Source organism: Hyperolius riggenbachi, chromosome 8, assembly GCF_040937935.1.
Source record: "Hyperolius riggenbachi isolate aHypRig1 chromosome 8, aHypRig1.pri, whole genome shotgun sequence".
NCBI classification, from domain to species: Eukaryota; Metazoa; Chordata; class Amphibia; order Anura; family Hyperoliidae; genus Hyperolius; species Hyperolius riggenbachi.
Window position 1 is genome coordinate 258,390,729 of NC_090653.1, and position 19,687 is coordinate 258,410,415.

At 45.4% G+C, this 19,687-nt stretch overlaps 1 protein-coding gene across 1 annotated transcript in view; it reads right to left on the reverse strand.

The window, feature by feature from the left end:
* Positions 1–346: 346 nt before the first annotated feature.
* Positions 347–19,687, reverse strand: part of FKBP15 (FKBP prolyl isomerase family member 15) — a 104,710-nt gene continuing 85,369 nt past the window's right edge. The window contains exons 24-29 of the mRNA XM_068247990.1: positions 19,541–19,594; positions 17,685–17,786; positions 12,359–12,466; positions 9,484–10,283; positions 4,199–4,286; positions 347–1,121 (exon numbers count right to left, since the gene is read on the reverse strand). Of these exons, the coding sequence (XP_068104091.1) occupies positions 1,041–1,121; positions 4,199–4,286; positions 9,484–10,283; positions 12,359–12,466; positions 17,685–17,786; positions 19,541–19,594 (1,233 nt within the window). The 3' untranslated portion in view covers positions 347–1,040. The remainder of the gene's footprint in view (positions 1,122–4,198; positions 4,287–9,483; positions 10,284–12,358; positions 12,467–17,684; positions 17,787–19,540; positions 19,595–19,687) is intronic.

Here is a 19,687-nt window from a genome sequence, read left to right on the forward strand (position 1 = left end):
GGGATACGGAGGCTGCCATATTTAAGCAATACTAGTTGCCTGGCTATCCTGCTGATCCTCTGCCTCTAATACCTTTAGCCATAGCCCCTGAACAAGCATGCAGCAGATCAGGTGTTTCAGACTTTAAAGTCAGATCTGACAAAACTAGCTGCATGCTTGTTTCTGGTGTTATTCAGGCACTACTGCAGCCAGATAGATCCGCAGGGCTGCCAGGCAACTGGTATTGTTTAAAACAAGAAAACAAATGTGTCAGCCTTCATATCCCTCTGTCCTTGGGTTCGCGTTAACATGCCTGGAGATGCACTATTACAGATGGCAGGACAAACAAAAGATCAGAGAACACAGATGTGGTCTAACCTGTTTTATTTCAGTATTTATACGTCTGGCTTCTACAGAGTATTAAAAATAGAATTAGTAAAGGCTGATAATACAGAACAGTCAAACTGCTTCATTCCAGTTACAGAAGCGTCGTGTAACCTGACATCACAAACAGATTACGGCTTCCTGAAATACATGGTTGCCGAGGGTCACCACTGGCTGCACACTGCTAGATGTACCCCCTCTGAAGTGCATTATGTGTCACGGCTGCACTGCATTGTGGGATACTTCTGCCTCTGGCCTTCCTCTGTGCTTCACATGCTGATCACAGCAGAACACTGGTTCAAATGATCCCTCTTGCAATGCATTGTGGACTTTCAACTCAGCAGTATGTTATAGGCCACACTGCCCTTCCTGCAAAGCATTGTGGGTCCTCCTGTTTAACATGGGCAGATATCCATTGAGTAAGTTCAGAGTCCATTCTGCAGGTAACAAAATGGCGACCGGTCCATTAAAAAGGTAGGCATAAAATGGAGACGGGCTGGATTAATCTTGGCTCTGGGATTGTCCAGCAGTGGAGAGGTGGCTGAGCGAGCTCTGGCGATCTGATGTTACAGTTCAGCTCCTCCCCCTGGCCATAGCGGTGCTTGGCCGCACGCCCATGTGCTTCACTTATTGAGTCATCAGTCTAGAAGGGTCACCTCGGAGGTGGACATTAACTTTTACCCTAGCCAATCCAAATCTTCATCATCCTCGTCTTCATCACCAAAGAGAGGCGCTGGAGGCGGCCGGCCCTTCAAGCTCTGTAAAGAAAGAGACAAGTCTTTTGATTTGGTTAAAGACTACCACTAGGCCGAAACTGAACTCTGAATGCATTAGTAACCACTTTAGCCTCAGCTACAGTATATCTTTGCCCTCTGTGACTTCATCTAAGCCACAAGGACATAGATAAAGTCCTGTAAGCTAAAGCACAGCACGGTTGGGCATTGCTTCTGTGCACACCCCCGGGACTATCTGCTGCAGCACTAAATGGTGAAAGGGAATATACGTTCCCAAAGCCAATAAAGTTGATTTTCACCAGCAGAATCAAATTTCCTCACCATAAATTGTGACAGGAACATAAAGTGTTGTGATAAATGGTAGATACAGCCAAACAAAATGTGTGTTTTTTTCTATAGTAGCGTTATTATTTATGAACTGGAACTGGTAAAACAGAGATAGTTTTTTTTTCAATTTTGACCTGGTGTTCCCATTAAAATGATTAGAAAAATTTGTGAAAGGAAAAAAATGCCGTACAATGAAAACCTAGTTTGTCTTATAAAAAAATAATAATAATAATAATAATAATAATAATAATAATAATAATAAAATATATATATATATATATATATATATATATATATATATATATATATATATATATATATATATATATATATTTAATTTAGTTATAAGTAAGGATAACGTTATTGCTGATTAAATAGGGACATACCGGTAGCTAAAATGTCAAAACTGCTCTGGTCCATAAGAGGGAAACTAGGTCTGGATGCGAAGTGGTTAACGGTCAGCAGCTTTTATCCTGTTATATTCCTTACCGTTCATGGTGGAAAAACTAAAGGTGGCCATAGATCAGGCAATGTATGGGGAGATCGGTTATGAGACAGATTTTTCTGTAATCGAATCTGTTTTGAGAAGGATCTGTTGCCTGCCTTTATGCCATATAAACAGATTTCCGATGAAATTTATCAAAAATTGGCCTAGCTCCACCGCCGCATGCCTGGATGCCCCTGTCAAGTATAAAAATATCACCCCCAATGCTCGCGCTCCATAAAATCTCAACTCTCTGCCCCACAATTCCTCCTGGCCTCCTTCACTGTCACCGGGCGTGTGTTATGATGTCACATGCGCCTGGCGACACATAGTACCCGCACCTGCAGTGACATCATGAGTCACAACAGCGCAGAGGTGAAACTTTCAAACTGCACACTTCACACTTGGCAGGGGGGGGAAGGGGGTGTTACTGGGAAGGGGTTCATCAGTAAGTTGGTCATCGCGATAAACGCCGTTGCCATCGCACAATGGATCGAGCAATTGCAACTGAGATCTTCCAGTATGACCGATGTTGCCCCAAAATTTAATGAAAAACATTGATCAGGCGAACATGTTGCTGCACTGATTTTTACTCTGATCGCCCCACAATAAAAATAAAAATCCCTGATGTAAGTACGCCTGCCTGGAATCCCGATCATCTGATTATGCCTACCAAGATGCATGCTGGGGGATTTCCATCGGCAGGGGCCACCCACTCTCTGGTTTTAATTCTTACATAAATACGAGTTGAACAAGATGAGCCCCTAACACTATGAAGGACCCGCTGCCCCTCAAAACTCCCACATTACACTACCCTAAAAGAGTCATCAGCTATGGTTGTTGGGTAAACCGCCCCCCGTAGATGACCACAAAGCTCCTCCTCACACTCCTTCCTATTTAAATGCTGCCGTCCTCTGAGTAGCAGGACAGCCCCACCTCCTCTCTCATGATGAATTTTTAAAAATCCCCACGCCCTTTCTCCCATCATGCCATGCTGTGGTCACACCACTGCCGTTGATCTGAAAATGTGAGGGCGGGTGGTTGTTTTTAAAGCAAATGTCTCATCCAATGGGTGTCAAACTACAGGTGGCCACATACGATACAATAAAATGATCCGATTTTACAGCAATTCGATGAAAACGATCGTATCTCTCGAAAAAATCTAAAGCTTTTTTTTTCATTCGACTGAAAAATCTGATCGGAATTCCCGTTTTTTTCGATTTAAATCGATCCGGAATGCCAGATATTTCTGTTCAATTCCTCTAAAGATTGTATGGTGTGTGTTGGATTGTAAGTTTATTAATATACACACCCTATCAATTTTCTCTGAGTTTCCAATCATTTTTATCATAATTGGGGGAAAATTGAACATAGGTGTGTGGTACATTGGTCACATTTTTTTAGTTTGTTACAATCAGTCAGAAAAATTGATTGCAATTCTTAAATTGAACAGATATTTAAAAAATTGTATGGTGTGTGGCCACCTTAAAGGGAAGGTCCAAGCAAAAAAAAAAAAAAAATGAGTTTTACTTACCTGGGGCTTCTACCAGCCCCATGTAGCCATCCTGTGCCCTCGTAGTCACTCACTGCTGCTCCAGTCCCCCGCTGGCAGCTTTCTGACCTCGGAGGTCAGGGCCACATTGCATACGTTTTTACGCATTCCAGCTAGTGCAGGAACAAAAATTTACGCGTTGCACCACTAACGCGTAAAAATGTATGCGTTAATGTTCCTGCACTAGCGGGAATGTGTAAAAATGTACACAATTCGGCCCGCCGACCTCCGAGGTCAGAAAGCTGCCAGCGGGGGACTGGAGCAGCAGTGAGTGACTACGAGGGCACAGGATGGCTACATGGGGCTGGTAGAAGCCCCAGGTAAGTGAAACTCTTTTTTTTTTGCTCGGACCTTCCCTTTAAGGGCGCACGAGAGAACTCGCCGCCGGGAGACTTGGTTGCAGCATACATCCGTTATATGGCTTATCCTGTTGCTGCACAAGTTCCTGGCGGCGTTAAATACTATTCCCCCTCCAGGCCGACATGGATAGTGGGGAATGAAATAATTCGGCCTACAGCAATTGCTGGAGGACGAATTACAGTGTTTTAAAAGTAACTTCAGCTCCGTCTTCTGACAGCGCCGAAGTTACTCACTGTGTGCCGCTATAGCTGTAATTCCTATTACGGTCTATGGTGGCGCCTGCTGCGTCCAAATCCCCTGCGGGAGAAACAAGAGAAACTACAAGACATCTCCCCCACCAGGAGAAGATGGGTACTGCAGGGGGCACACAGAACGTACCACTTCCTCATCCTCCTCCTCTTCATTCTTAGGCTTCTGTTTTGGAGCTTCTGCTTTGAACAAATCATCTTCGTCAGACTCGTTCAACCTGCAAAGAAAAAGATTCACAATAAGGGTCCGATTTCTCCATAACTTATAGCTACCGTAATTGGTATTTACTACCATCAAAATTCATAGGGGGAGATTTATCAACGCATTACCGACAGTTTTTTCTTCTTAATCTGTTCTAACCAGCAGGGAGAACAGTTCTGCATGATAATAAGAACCTTCTTAAATCCTAGGTTATAGTGGCAGTTTAGCATAAATTTAGCATACATTTCTAGAGCTGCACTTCAGTTAAGAAAAGTGCAAATTCATCCCTAAACTGGCGCAGATTAAGAAGTGCTTGATAGCAGTTCTACAGATGTAGAACTGCAGGCTAGACATGATTGGTTTGGTGCTCCTCCCACCTGCTGATTTCCTCCTCAGAGCCTGCTGCTATCAATACAGCACATGTATTGGTTACCTCAGCAACAGCAATTCCCCTTACACACTGCACTGTCTGAGAGACCTTCCTAGCTCCTTCTATTTTACAACAGTTTTAGAAGGAATCTGCACTATCTAGTGATTTCTTAATATGTCTGAGACAGTTCTGCACGGATTTCTAAAAACCTACCAATATTTTGTCTCAGACACGCTTGATAAATCTGGCCCATAGAGTGTAACCACTTAAAGTGAACCTGAACTCTTGCACAGGACAGAAGGAAAACACTGAGAAATACACCATATATGTATTTAGAGAGCTTAGCCTGTCTAATTCCCCCCTAATGTGTGACTAATCACAAGTGTAATTTGATCTCTCAGCTGTGTCCGCTGACTGCCACGGCAGAGCAGCTAATTTGTAAACACAGGATGTTAACCCTATGTCTGCTTCCATGAAAGCAGGAAGTAGACTCACTGCAAATTTATTGCAGGATTTGTATCAGCTGTAACAAATACATTTTTTTCTTTAAAAGGTTGTTATGCTGTTGCTTATCTTTTAGAGCAGAGAGGAAGTTCTGAGATCAGGTCGGCTTTAAAAGACAACGACACACTAAAAATTGCAACATGGTACCCGCTCATGGCTGTGGCACCACTTAAAAATGGTGAACTTTTGGTTTTCTTTTGGGAGTTCCATATTACAACAGAAGTTTACACTTAAAGGAACACTATCAAACCAAGTGTTGTAAAATGACAGTGTACAAATAAAGTCTAAGTAGCTGTGCAAACATGTTCCTACTTTTCATGTGAAATAGAGGCAAAAGCTGTAATTCACTGTGTGTAGATTTTAGCTACGTTTGGAATGTCTCATTTGCAAAGGTGAATCTCTACAGTCTGACATGCTCAGAACAGTGTAATATTGAAGCAGAGTTATATGAAATGCCTCTGGTGTCAGGTTTCGCACACACTATCACAAATGTTTATGTTGCACATAAGATACATTTCCTCTGCTTTCTGCGGACAGCTCACAGAGACAGGCAGCTGCGGAGCTTTCTCTATCACAGGGTTAACAGATGTAGTGTGAGGGAATCCCCCTCCTCTCATGGTTCGCTCAGCCATCAGATTTGGCGACACAGGAATTTGATAACGGTAAACAAAGAGAGATAGGCATTGAAATATATACACACCCATACTTAACAGCACTACCCAAACTATTCTTATCTCAATTGAAAACAACATGTTAAATCGATAGTGTTCCTTTAAAGGAAACCTGAACTGAAAAGGAACTGATGAGATAAACAATTGTCCCCATCCTAAATAGGATTTGTTTTTAGAAACCCAGTTTTCTTTTTTGGTAAAGATCTTTAACCAGTTCGGCCTATCTGGACGAGCTTCTGAACAAAAACAACATAAATAGTTACCCAAGGGTGTGAACTTTTTAAATATGGATGTCAAGAGAGTATGTTATTATATTATTTAAAGGGACTCCGAGCAGTGCAGAAACTATGGAAAGATGCATATCATTTTAAAGCTCTCTTTCTCCTCTTTCCAATGATATATAACCCGTCGCCCTACGCCTTTTAGTTTTCGCTATTTTTCACGATTGAAATCGCCACGGCCGCGATTTCAATCGCGAAAATAGAGAAAACTAAAAGGCGTAGGGTGACGATTTGGGTGTCGCCAGAAAGAGGAGAAAGAGAGCTTTAAAATGATATCCATCTTTCCATAGTTACTTGTATTACACAGGACGGCACTTTCCCCAGTGTCAGCAGCTCCATTCTGCAGAATGGAGCTGCTGACTTTAGGAAAAAGTCGCCCTGTGTAATACAAGTAACTATGGAAAGATGGATATCATTTTAAAGGAAAACTTAAGTCAAATAAAAAAAATGACATTTACTCACCCGGGGCATCCCTCAGCACCCCGAAGCTGGATGGTGCCCTCGCAGCCCCGCTCCGATCGTCCTGTCCCCGCCGGCGGCTACTTCCAGTTCGGCGACAGCCGCCGACAGGCTGGGAACTCGGCTGATTTTCCTCGTTCCCAGCCGCTGCTATCACCCTCTATGCTGCTATAGCGTATATACGCTATAGCAGCATAGAGGGTGATAGCAGCGGCTGGGAACGCGGAAAATCAGCCGCGTTCCCAGCCTGTCGGCGGCTGTCGCCGACAGGCTGGGAACGCGGCTGATTTTCCGCTATAGCAGCATAGAGGGTGATAGCAGCGGCTGGGAACGCGGAAAATCAGCCGCGTTCCCAGCCTGTCGGCGGCTGTCGCCGAACCGGAAGTAGCCGCCGGCGGGGACAGGACGATCGGAGCGGGGCTGCGAGGGCACCATCCAGCTTCGGGGTGCTGAGGGATGCCCCGGGTGAGTAAATGTCATTTTTTTTATTTGACTTAAGTTTTCCTTTAAAGCTCTCTTTCTCCTCTTTCTGGCGACACCTAAATCTTCACCTTACGCCTTTTAGTTTTCTCTATTTTCGCGATTGAAATCGCGGCCGTGGCAATTTCAATCGCGAAAATAGCGAAAACTAAAAGCCGTAGGGCGGCGGTTTATATATCATTGGAAAGAGGAGAAAGAGCTTTAAAATGATATGCATCTTTCCATAGTTTCTGCACTGCTCGGAGTCCCTTTAAAATTATAAGCTTATAAATAGTGATGGACGCAAATTGAAAAAATGCACCTTTATTTCTAAATGAAATATCGGCACCATAAATTGTGATAGGGACATCGTTTAAACGGTGTAATAACCGGGACAGATGGGCAAATAAAATACATGAGTTTTAATTACGGTAGCGTATATTAATTTCAAACTATAATGGCCAAAAACTGAGAAATAATGAATTTTTTTCATTTCTTAATCTTCCTGTTAAAATAGATTTAGAAAAAATAATTCTTAGCAAAATGTACTACCCAAAGAAAGCCTAATTAGTGGCGGAAAAAACAAGATATAGATCAATTCATTGTGATAAGTAGCAATAAAGTTATAGGCGAATGAATGGGAGGTGAACGTTGCTCGGATGCATGAGATTTTCGGCACTGCGGTGCTGAACCGGTTGAAAAAAAAAAAGAGAGAAAGAAAAGTAGGTTGAAAAAGAGAGCCCGAGGTGGACTCATTGAAAAAAAAAAAAGAGAAAGAAAAGTAGGTTGAAAAAGAGAGCCCGAGGTGGACTCATTGAAAAAAAAAAAAAAGAGAAAGAAAAGTAGGTTGAAAAAGAGAGCCCGAGGTGGACTCAAACACCCCCCCCCCCCCAGCCCCCTGAGCGGATCAGGTAGTCGCAAAAATCGCCGCTCTTGTGGAAAACACTGGCCCACTTCGACTTTCGTGACCTATTGGTCATGACACTGCAAGGAGAGACTGTGCGTCTCTCACAGTGTGCAGGGAGGTGGGGGCGCGGCAGGGGGCGCGGCCAGGGAGAGAGAGCTGCCCAATGGCAGCTCTGGAAACCCTGCAGGAATGCTCCCGGCGGGCGTTTTGAACAGGGAACCCCTCACCCTGTGATAGCGATATTGTGGCTAATCTCAGGGGGCTATAGCGTGGCGATGGGGGAGGGGCAGAGAGCGGCGGAGTGGGGACACAGAGGCATGTCATGAGGCAGAGAACATGCCTCAGTCTCCCCTCAGTCTTACTGCCTCAGGTGAATGATAAAGTCTTTCAGGGCAGGTTCAGATGGACAGCTGTTGGTGTCTCGTTTAGTCATGTTAACCGATTCCGGTCCGACACAGTTGAAATCTATGTTCTGCATGTGGTTGCGTGGATCTGACAGGACGTAGATTTCAACACTCCTCGCCACGCGATTCCACCGCTCCCGCCACAGATCACCCGCTGTGTCGGCAGAGATGAGTGAGCCGCTGTAATCACTGTAAGCCAATCCCATTGGCTTACATTGATTGACAGCATCAGGAGCCAATGAAAGCGGCTCCTGACCTGCTTGCACAGCTCTGCCGTCATAGGGACGGCAGAGAGAGGGACCTGCGGCAGGGACAGAGCGGCTAGACGCTACATGAAGCGCTTCTCAGAAAATGTGCTCGACCGAGTTGTTCATGCAATCGTCAGCAAATACATTGAGATGAGCGCTTCCATTCATCTCAATGCGGGGGGCGGGGGATCCTGGCGCTAAATGGTATGAAAGGACGCCTGCAGACATCCGGTGATGAGCCAGCCCTTAGTGCTTCAGAGCTACAGTGTTTAAATCTATCCACAGAAATTGGGCAAAAAGGGTCGACCGAACATACTGGAAAATCTTGGTTCGCAAGGTCTCAATTGGGTGTGCGGCGTTAACAAGACAATCTTCAGATCTGACAGGCCTTCGCCGGTGTCCCGCCCCCCCCCCCCACCCCAAGTATAAAGTGACTCACCCCAACACCCCCCCCCTTGCCCATGTGCAGCAGTTTATTCTACCCTGTCTACCGGCATGAGTCCCGGTCTCCTCTGGTCTTCAGCTTCTGTAAAACGTGGCACTAGCGCATATGTGACGTCACATGTACAGCTGTACATAGTACTTTGGTGGTACCAAAGACCGGAGAAGGCCGGGACTCACGCAAGCAGACGGGAGAGACTTTAAAACACAGAATGGGCATATGTTAGGGGGGGGGGGGGACGACAGTTGGTGACACTTTACAGTTGAAGGCCCGGGCAGGCAGTGTCAGGATGCTTTGCAGTAAATTTCATACTGAAGTCTATTGCAAATTGCTGGACAGTGTGTGGCCAGGCAACAGATCCATGTCTCGATCAGATTTAATCAGAAAGGGATTTATCTGATGGTCCATCTAGCCATATGATGAGTGAGGTATGGCCAGCTTAACTCATCAGCTTTCTTCACAACTCACCTAGGGCCAGATGACTTCTTCTCGGTTTTCTGAGGTTTCTCCTGGCTTGAGCTTAGAATTGGCGGAACTGGACTGCTACTCTCATCATCACTTCCTAACGGAGGTGGAGCCTCTCGTTTCGACTCTTCAAAATCACTAGAGGCTACTGTGGTTGTGGAGACCTTAGACTGATTCAAGTCTTCATCCTGAGAGAGGTCCTCTTTGGCCACAGTTTGTGGTTCAGTAACGGGGGTTCTTGTAGAGTTTTCTAGACCGCCATCCTCTGTTATTGACATTCTTTGGTCCTCTTCAGTGTAAACAACTGTACTGGACTCTGGCGTGTCACTGGATATCATGTGTACAAGAGCTGATGGAGAATCCAGATCTTCCTGGATGACTTTCACTGGTTCATCTTCCTTCACTTCTGTTAGCTCTGAAAATGTAGGAAGTGTTACCTGACTGCTACCAAAGTCTAAATGACCATTGCTCACTTTCTCCTGCTCCTCCTCCATTACATGGGAGGCAGGCTCCACAGCTGAGGGTGGAGTTGCCACAGCTAGCGGTTGAGCTTGTAGAGCTGGAGGTGGAGTTTCCACAGCTAGCGGTTGAGCCTGCAGAGATGGAGGCGGAGTCTCAGAAGGAAGCTCTTCTAGTTTCTTGTGTTCTTCGGACTGCTCTTCCTTATTTAACCGTATCTGCTCTGTCAGTAGGGCAGGATGGGATGCAGCCTCAGTCTCTGCATCTTCATCTTCCTCCTCTTCGCTGCTGCTTCCCGCTGCCACCTCAGTTTGTGGCTTAGTTAGAAGCTGCAGTGTTGTAGCCTGAAATAAAATAATATTAAGAGAAGAGAAACGCAAACAAACAAAAACAAAAAAAAAAAGCAGAATTCACAATACTGCCAAATACCGCAGTCGGCAGTCATGGCTAGTCAGAGAAATTCTAACAACATGCTCCTTATCTACACCAGCGCTGAGCCAACTATCGCCCACAGGCTGGCGCTGCTCATTTCCTCCCCCCCACCCCCCCTCCCTGCAGGGTCGCGGGTCGGCGGTAACGGGGTTAAAACTCACCTACTTGCCGATTCCTGCATTGGGTTTCATAGCAACTGTCAGCGAGTCATGTGACGCCCTGTTGCCATGGAGACGCCATGCTGGAATCGGCAATAAGGTGAGTTTTAACCCTGTTACCGCCCATCCGCGACTCTGGAGGGAGGGGAGAAATGGATAGAATGCGGCCCGAGCCGCGCAAAGTTTGCCCAGACCTAATCTACACCTAGGAAGAGGAAACTGAGGCAAGTAAATCGCTGCATATCAAACAGCTGCTGGCTAAATGGTTTCCACGTCAAAGTGCCCATACGTCACATGATGTATGGCCAGATCAACCAAGAGACCAATCTCTCTCTGATGGAATCTGATTGGAGAGAGATCTGTTTGCCCATACACCACAGGCCCGATTCCCGATCAATTTCAGCATGAAATCTTTGATGAATCGGCCTCATGTCATCCTGGCTGCTGTCCCTCCCTAATGTACATGTACCCCTTCCCACCCCCGGTGACACGTGCAGTTACACTTCACCTGCTGCCATCTGCCGTGGTCTCCGTACTCCTCCTGGATTAGTGTCCTACGATGTTGTCGGCACATTGAGTTATAGCACATGGGACACGTGTGGCATCACACAGCGGAAAGTATAAGCGCACGGGGCAGAGGGGGGCACATTTCACACTGGGGGTGGGAGGACAGTGACTGTTTCCATCACAATCATCGCACGCTGTTACCGCCGTGCACCTGATCGAGCATGTCGGTCCCACATCTTGCAGCATGTCCATGCGAGGCCCCGAAACTGGTTGCATTGTGGATAGGGCATGCTTTTGGAGGCACAGATTTTATTCTGATTCAATAATAATCGTATGGGATGGTTGATCAACTGCCAAATTGGTAGATGTATGGGCACCTTTAGGTGCCATTTGCTAATACCAATGTTTGCCTCCAGGGTAAGCCTATTAGGGGAATTTTTTGATCATCACCAATTATCGTGCCCACCTAATGTTCTGGATTCTAAAGGTTTTAGATTAAATCCCTGGGTAGGCAAACAATGAAATCTAGGCTGTGGGTAGAGTTGGTATTTCAAGTGAACCCGAGGCTAAGCTCAGGTGAACCAGATACTTACCTAAGATGAGGAAAGCCTCGGGATCCTGCAGAGAGGTTCCCACACTATCCACCTGACCACCACCTCTGCCCTCCTGAAGATCTTCACTGTGCTCCTCTCCATGTACGCGGTGGCTGATCTGCACATGGGTGAGCACAGGGGCGCTTGCGCAGTGGCTCAGAGGCACATGTGTTCCGCGCAGGCGTGGACATACTCACGCAGGCGCAATTATGGCTACGCTCGTGCATGAAGAGGATCGCGGTCATGGTCAAAAATCCAACAAGCTCTTGTTGGATTTCTTTTGGGGGGGTCCACAAGCGGGAACAGTGGTTAGGAGGCGCCGTCTTTAGTGTTAGGAGTATGGGAGGGGGGGGGGGGGGGGGGAGGGAGGGGTGTCCTTTATCAAAAACAACATCTTTTGTTAACAGATTTATGATGGATAGCGACAACAGACGATCAGTGAGATGTAGTAATCCTGGCTTGCATGCAATTTTTATGTAAATTGTAGGCAGCTTAGAACATGGCCAATAAAAAAAAACACTTCCTATAAATTCTCATTGGCTTAATTCCAAACTGCATACAATTTGCATTATATTTGTAGGCAAGCCAGAATTGTTAGCATCCGATTGCCCATCTCTGTATCAGGAACATGAATTGATAGACGTGGTCTGGAAAGCTCTCCAGAAAAATGTGTCAGCGCTCAACAAATCCACAATAGTGATAATGGGGGACGTCCGCTTGTTCATTCACCTTTATAGTGTTCATGATGGTGCCCAGTACCACTCGCCCGCTGTACGTCTCCTCCAGATCAAACTCCTTCCTGAGAGACTGGAAGACCCCGTTCATGATCTTCTTCACCTGGCCAAAACATGCAAGAGACACACAGGTGAGTATCTGTGTACAGAGAGCACAGGGCCCCCTGCTGGAGAACATTACACACTAAGTCAAGGAAGGCTAATCTGCAGCTGTGGTCAAGACAGGTACATCTTGCGTACTCCCTGCTGGTTCCAATTCAAGAGCAAGTACCGTACATCTGCAGCTGGGAACCACATGTTTTCGCAATGTTTTTTTCACAAAAACAGTGCAACAAGTTTCGCAGATATTTCACCGCTTCCTCAGGTAAAAATGGGAGTAACTTATGTGAGCTCTTCATCAGATACAAGAAAATGTAAGTCTTCAATGGGGAGGTAAGCCCACTACCTCCCATTTTAAACGGTTTTTAGTATATTTTAATATTCCTGGCACCTGTGTTTCTATCTTTATCAATTTTTTGTACTTCAGATGACTAATGCTGTTAAATATTTTTTTATGTTATTGGAATACTTGTTATAACCCTGTCTATTGAAATGTTTGTATATTCTTTGCATATAAATACAAGAAGATTCTGGTAAAAGACTAGTTATTCCATTGGGTATATTTGATACTACACATACATATTGTTATCACAATGGCTAAAAAAACAATTGAACAAAAACATTTAAATAAATGTAAAAAAAAAAATTAAACCACTACTACGAAAATGCTAAAATTTTAAATACATGTAAACACATACAAATTAGAAGTACGTTTCTTCCAGAGTAAAATGCACCATAAATTACTTTTTTCCTACGCTGCTGTCACTTACAGCAGGTAGAAGAAAAGTGACAGAACCGACAGGTTTTGGACTAGCCCATCTCCTCATGGGGGATTCTCAGGGTTTTCTTTATTTTCAAAAGCGCTTAGTAAATAACAGTTGCTCCATCCCGCCAGGGCTGTGGAGTCGGAGTTGGGGCAATTTTGGGCACCCGGAGTCGGAGTCGTTGATTTCATAAACTGAGGAGTCGGAGTCGGCTAATTTTTGTACAAAATCCACATCCCTGTTAAGTATTAGATTAAGAAGTTTTAAATCAGGATGATACCATTTATTGGCTAACTACAAATAAATAAGAATAAACAAGCTTTCGGCCTTGCAGCCTTCGTCAGGTTTATATCCTGTTAGTTTGCAAGCTGGTGGTACAGACAGCTTATATACATGCAACATCAAAAACATCAACAACTTTCTATATTGGTATGAGATTGATGATATATGAACTGTCTCAGCCACCCTAGCTGAACTTGTGAACTAAGAATTTACGATACCTCTGGGTCAATCCTAATACCAGCTCTGTGAGCAATAAAGTAAACAAGGATCCTTATCTTACCCCATTTAGATGGTCTGTTTGTATTAAGGCATCTTAATGATGTATTTATGCTTGAAAAAAATATCTGTTTTCCCTTTTTGATGTTGCATGTATATAAGCTGTCTGTACCACCAGCTTGCAAACTAACAGGATCTAAGCCCGACGAAGGCTGCAAGGCCGAAAGCTTGTTTATTCTTATTCATTTGTAGTTAGCCAATAAATGGTATCATCCTGATTTAAAACTTCTTGCTTTTACTGATGGCTAACACGGTACAATACCCTACTGCTACTACTATGTATTAGATTAAGGAGTCGGGGTCGAGGAGTCGGAGCCATTTTTTGGGTACCCGGAGTCGGAGTCGTGATTTCATAAACTGAGGAGTCGGAGTTGGAGTCGGAAGATTTTTGTACCGACTCCACAGCCCTGCATCCTGCTGACAAAAAAAAAAATTGTGCAGTAAGCAGGGAGGTTGGCCAGCACCTTCATATAAATCCTTTGCAGAGAGCGTCTTTATAAACAGAAAAGGCCATGCTGAGAATCCCCCCATGAGGATGTGAACTAGTCCAAAACCTGCCGCGTCAGATTTCTACTATCTATTGAAAAGGGACAGCAACATAACAATAAAAAAAAAGTAATTTATTGCTCATTTTACTCTGGAAGAAACATAATTCTCATTTGTATGTATTTACATGCATTTAAAATTTTAGCATTTTCGCGATAGTGGTCCTTTAAAGGAGTTCAGTATTCTCCGCAGTTGGTTCACCTATTTTATATTAGGCACTAACAAGCAGCCAGTTTTCTTTCTGCACGTTCTTAAATTATTACCATATATACTCGTATATAAGCCGACCCGCGTATAAGCCAAGGTACCCACTTTTCCCTTTATAAACCAGAAAAAAGTGATTGACTTGCATATAAGCCCCCTCCCCAGTATAGCCCTGTCCACAGTAGCCAGATGTACCACCAGTACAAGTCAGCATCCCTCCCCATAGCCAGGTGGGCCACAAGGATGATAGTTGTGTCTCAAGACGCCACTAGATGGGGTCATAGATAGGAGACAGTGAATGCCACACAGGAAAAATCCCCCGATCATTGCACCACTGACATGTTGCTTCCATGCTCAGTTCCACAAGCCAGGGGACACAGGTAGTTTTGAGCAGCACACTCTGCACACCATATTGCAGGGAATGGGGGGGGGGGGCACCAACACCATCCATTCTGCTCCACTGACTCACATACAAGCCGAGGGGGTGACTTTTCAGCACATTTTTCATGCTGAAAAATTAGGCTTGTATGCGAGTATATACAGTAATACTGGTAGTTCCAACAGCTGTCCCCTTTTTCCTGACTCCATCGGGTTACTCTGCAGTAAGATCCAAACAGTATCTTAGAGGGAAGAGTTAGAGACATGAGAGGGTTCTTTCCCACACACCCCCTATAGCCACACATTCTTAAAGGATACCCGAACTGACATGTGACATGATGAGATAGACATGTGTATGTATAGTGCCCAGCACACAAATAACTATGCTGTGTTCCTGTTTTTCTTTCTCTGCCTGAAAGAGTTAAATATCAGATATGTAAGTGGCTGACTCAGTCCTGACTCAGACAGGAAGTGACTACAGTGTGGCCCTCACTGATAAGAAATCCCCCTTTTTTACCTCTTTCTTGCTCTCAGAAGCCATTTAGTGCTAGGAAAGTGTTTTATAGTTGGAATTTCATATCAGTGAGGGTCACACTGTAGTCACTTCCTGTCTGAGTCAGGACTGAGTCAGCCACTTACATATCTGATATTTAACTCTTTCAGGCAGAGAAAGAAAAAAAGGAACACAGCCTAGTTATTTGTGTGCTAGGCACTGTACATACACGTCACTTCGGGTATCCTTTAAGATTTGATATTAATTCCACACAGACTAGATTATATCACTGTACATTATGGAGACTGAAAAGCAACAAGACTATTTTGTAGCAAGACTAAAGCAACCAGGAGCTAAACTACAAGGGAGCAGCCCCTGTGATTGCAAGGGGGCCCAGAGCTGTAAGGGGGCCCTAACTACTACTTCCCTCCCTCTGATAAAAGGGTCCATCCTTCAATTCAGTTGTTTCGGGGGCTACACTTATTATGGATGTGAAGATTACAATGTCCACACTTATTTTATAAAAAGAAAAAGAGAGGGGGCGCGCTGAACAGTGTATTTGGTAGAGGGGAACGATGTCCCAGGACAAGTCTCACCTGGTACAAGTTTGGTTAACCTCCCTGGCGGTAAGCCCGAGCTGAGCTCGGGCTATGCCGCGCAGGAAGATATCTCAGCCCCTGGTGGGGCGATTTGCTCAGTTTAAAATGCTGTACGCGCAGCTAGCACTTTGCTAGCCGCGCGTACAGCTCGATCGCCGCCACTCTGCGGCGATCGCCCGCACGCAGCGGCGCAAGAGGGCCCCCCCGCCAGCGCCCTGCCCGGACCAATGAGTTCCGGGCAGCGCTATGGGCTTGTTCGGAGGTGTCTGACGTCATTCCGATCGTCGCCATGGCAACAGGAGAAGCCAAACAGGGGAGCGCGTTATATACGCGTCCCCCTGTTTGCTATTGATGCCGGTGACGATCGCACTAGAGGGACACATGCGCCCTCTAGTGGTGTTTCATGTAGCTACCACTCTGGTAGCTTTACATGAAACAAAAAAAAAAAAAAAAATTAAAAAAAAAAAAAGGATTTTGCCTAAGTGGCAAAAAAAAAAATTAACCGCCAGGAGGGTTAAGCACAGCGTGCCTCACCACGGTCAGCCTGTGTCCCTCTATGCCGAGCCGGGGACCGAGCTCTCCTGGTTCATAGGGTGGACGTGACGTCACTTCCCAGGGCACTTCCTGTAAAGGTGGCTAAGGAAGCTAGGACGCGCTCTGAGCAGCGTCTAAGGGGTTAAAAGGGGTTAAAATAATAACATGAGTCGGGTTGTCATCTGAAATAAGGACGACCCGATCTAGTAGCAAAGGTTATTTAATGACAACGCGTTTCACGGAAGATCAGCCTCCGCTTTTTCAAGTCACATAAACATTAAAAGATCATTTCTTATATACAGCATTATCGGAAGGTCGCAGCCAATCGGCTCCGCCTGGGGGAGGGAAATTACCGTATTACCTATTTTATGACCTTTGCCAGGTGGGCTACTCAGACTGTGAAGGTCACCAGGGATAGGCAAGGGTAAGGGTGTGAACACTGGAAAACACATTGGGGGAGATTTATCAACGCATTACCGACAGATTTTTTTCTTCTTAATCTGTTCTGACCAGCAGGGAGAACAGTTCTGCATGATAAGAACCTTCTTAAATCCTAGGTAATAGTGGCAATTTAGCATGAATTTCTAGAGCTGTACTACAATTAAGAAAAGTGCAAATCTATCCCTAAACTGGCTCAGATTAAGAAGTGCTTGATAGCAGTTCTACAGATTTAGAACTGCAGGCTAGACATGATTACAGAGTGCAGGCATGATTTGTGATGTGCCCCTCCCCCCTGCTGAATTCCTCCTCAGAGCTTGCTGCTATCAATACAGCAGGTGTGTTGGTTACCTCAGCAACAGCATTTCCCCTCACACACTGCACTGTCTGAGAGACCTTCCTAGCTCCTCCCATTTTACAACAGTTTTAGAAGGAATCTGCACTCTAACCTAATGATTTCTTAAGATGCCTGAGACCGTTCTGCATGGATTTCTAAAAACCTACCAATATTTTGTCTCAGACACTCTTGATAAATCTGGCCCATTGTTTGGTGCAGGGCTGCCTTCTAAAAGTAGCAGGAACTTGCAAAATATCATTGCATTATGGGTGTCACTTTGAGGACAAGAGGATGTGGTTACAGGCAGAATCCTTCTTACTCCACTCTACTTTTTGCTTCCTATGGGTTGACTCGGTACACAGAAGTCTCACCTCCTCTGTGGGGTCCTTGGCTGGGGTCTTCTCGCCGTCCGTGGTCTGGGAGTCTCTAAGCTGTTCAGTCAGGGAGCTGACCTGAGCCTGCAGCTGGGAGCACTGCATGATGGGAAATAACAGAAGATGCTCTAACTTCCACAATTATGTGATAAACAGTTTAACAACAAAGGAACCCCAGCCACCTGTGTCTTAGAAAATGTCACTCTTTAAGATGGCCATACATCTCCCGATCCGCCACCAGATCAACCATCAGATCCCTTTCTGTTCGGAGAGGGTTCTATTGCTCAGTATATACTCAGGTCATAAAAACCTGGTGTCCCAGTAACCAGGAAAAGAGTTTGACCTCCGAACACTAGAGGGGGAATCCAACACTAAAGCTAAATATTGATTGGATGGGCAGCCACTAGACCACCAGGGAACATGCTATGGGGGATAACCACTAGACACCAGAGAATGTTGTATGGGAGAGGGATTGGAGACCACTAAACACAAAGGAACGCTGTATCGGAGAGGTAGGGGGGTGGTCACTAGGCACCAGGGAACACTGTAAGGGGGAGGAGGACCACTAGACACTAGGGAAATGATAGATGGAGGAGGGATGGAGGGGGCTACCTAGACACCAGGGAACTGTACAGGGAAGGGGGCTACCTAGACACCAGGGAACACTGTAAGGGAAAGGGGGACCACTAGACCACAAGAGAAGCGATATGGGGATGTTGAAAGTACAGTGCATGCCCTTACCCTTCCCTCTCTATTGTACAGTATGTGCTATCTGACAGTCAAACATATCTCTGTATAGAAGCAAACATCAAAACTTCAGTACATGTATTTTGTGTTTAAGTATTTATATAGCGCCGACATATTAACCTTCCTGGCGGTAAGCCCGAGCTGAGCTCGGGCTATGCCGCGCAGGAAGATATCTCAGCCCCTGGTGGGGCGATTTGCGCCATTTAAAGTGCTGTGCGCGCAGCTAGCACTTTGCTAGCCGCGCGCACAGCTTGATCGCCGCCGCTCTGCGGCGATCGCCCGCACGCAGCGGCAGAAGAGGGCCCCCGCCAGAGCCCTGCGCTGCCCGGATTAAGGAGTTCCGGGCAGCGCTATGGGCTGGATCGGAGGCGTCTGACGTCAGGACGTCGGCTGACGTCCATGGCGTCATTCCGATCGTCGCCATGGCGACAGGAGAGGCCAAACAGGAGAGCGCGTTATATACGCGTTCCCCTATTTGCTATTGATGCCAGCGACGATCGCACTAGAGGGACACATGTGCCCTTTAGTGGTGTTTCATGTAGCTACCACTCTGGTAGCTTTACATGAAACAAAAACAAAAAAAATTAAAAAAAAAAAAAAAAAAGGATTTTTGCCTACTTGGCAAAAAAAAAAAAATTAACCGCCAGGGAGGTTAAGCAGCGCTGTACAGAGTATATCGTCTTGCCACTAACTGTCCCTCAGAGGAGCTCACAATATAATCCCTACCATAGTCCTATGTCTATGTGTGTATCATGTAGTGTATGTATCATAGTCTAGGGCCAATTTAGGGGGAAGTCAATTAACTTATCTGTACGTTTTTGGGATGTGTGAGGATACCGGAGTACCCGAAGGGAAACCCACACAAACACAAGGAGAACATACAAACTCCTTGCAGATGCTGACCTGGCTGGGATTCGAACTGGGGACCCAGCGCTGCAAGGCGAGAGTGCTAACCACTACGCCACGGTTTGCCTTGTTTGTGAAGGGTGGGTTAAAATAATATTCAGGTTTTAAATCAGCAGCTATCCTCGATGAATAAAAAAAAAAAAAAAAAAGTGAATTGTCAGAATTATTTTGTGACTGGAGCGGTGGAGAGACAGACTCACCTTCTGCCTGACCGGCTGCAGCTGGCTCACCTTGTCCTGGAGCTGAGAGACTTTCTGATCAATACAAGAGGAAAACAAAAAAATCAACAACAGGCGAATAATAAATTATCACACATACATATGCATGCAACACACGTGTAAACTCAC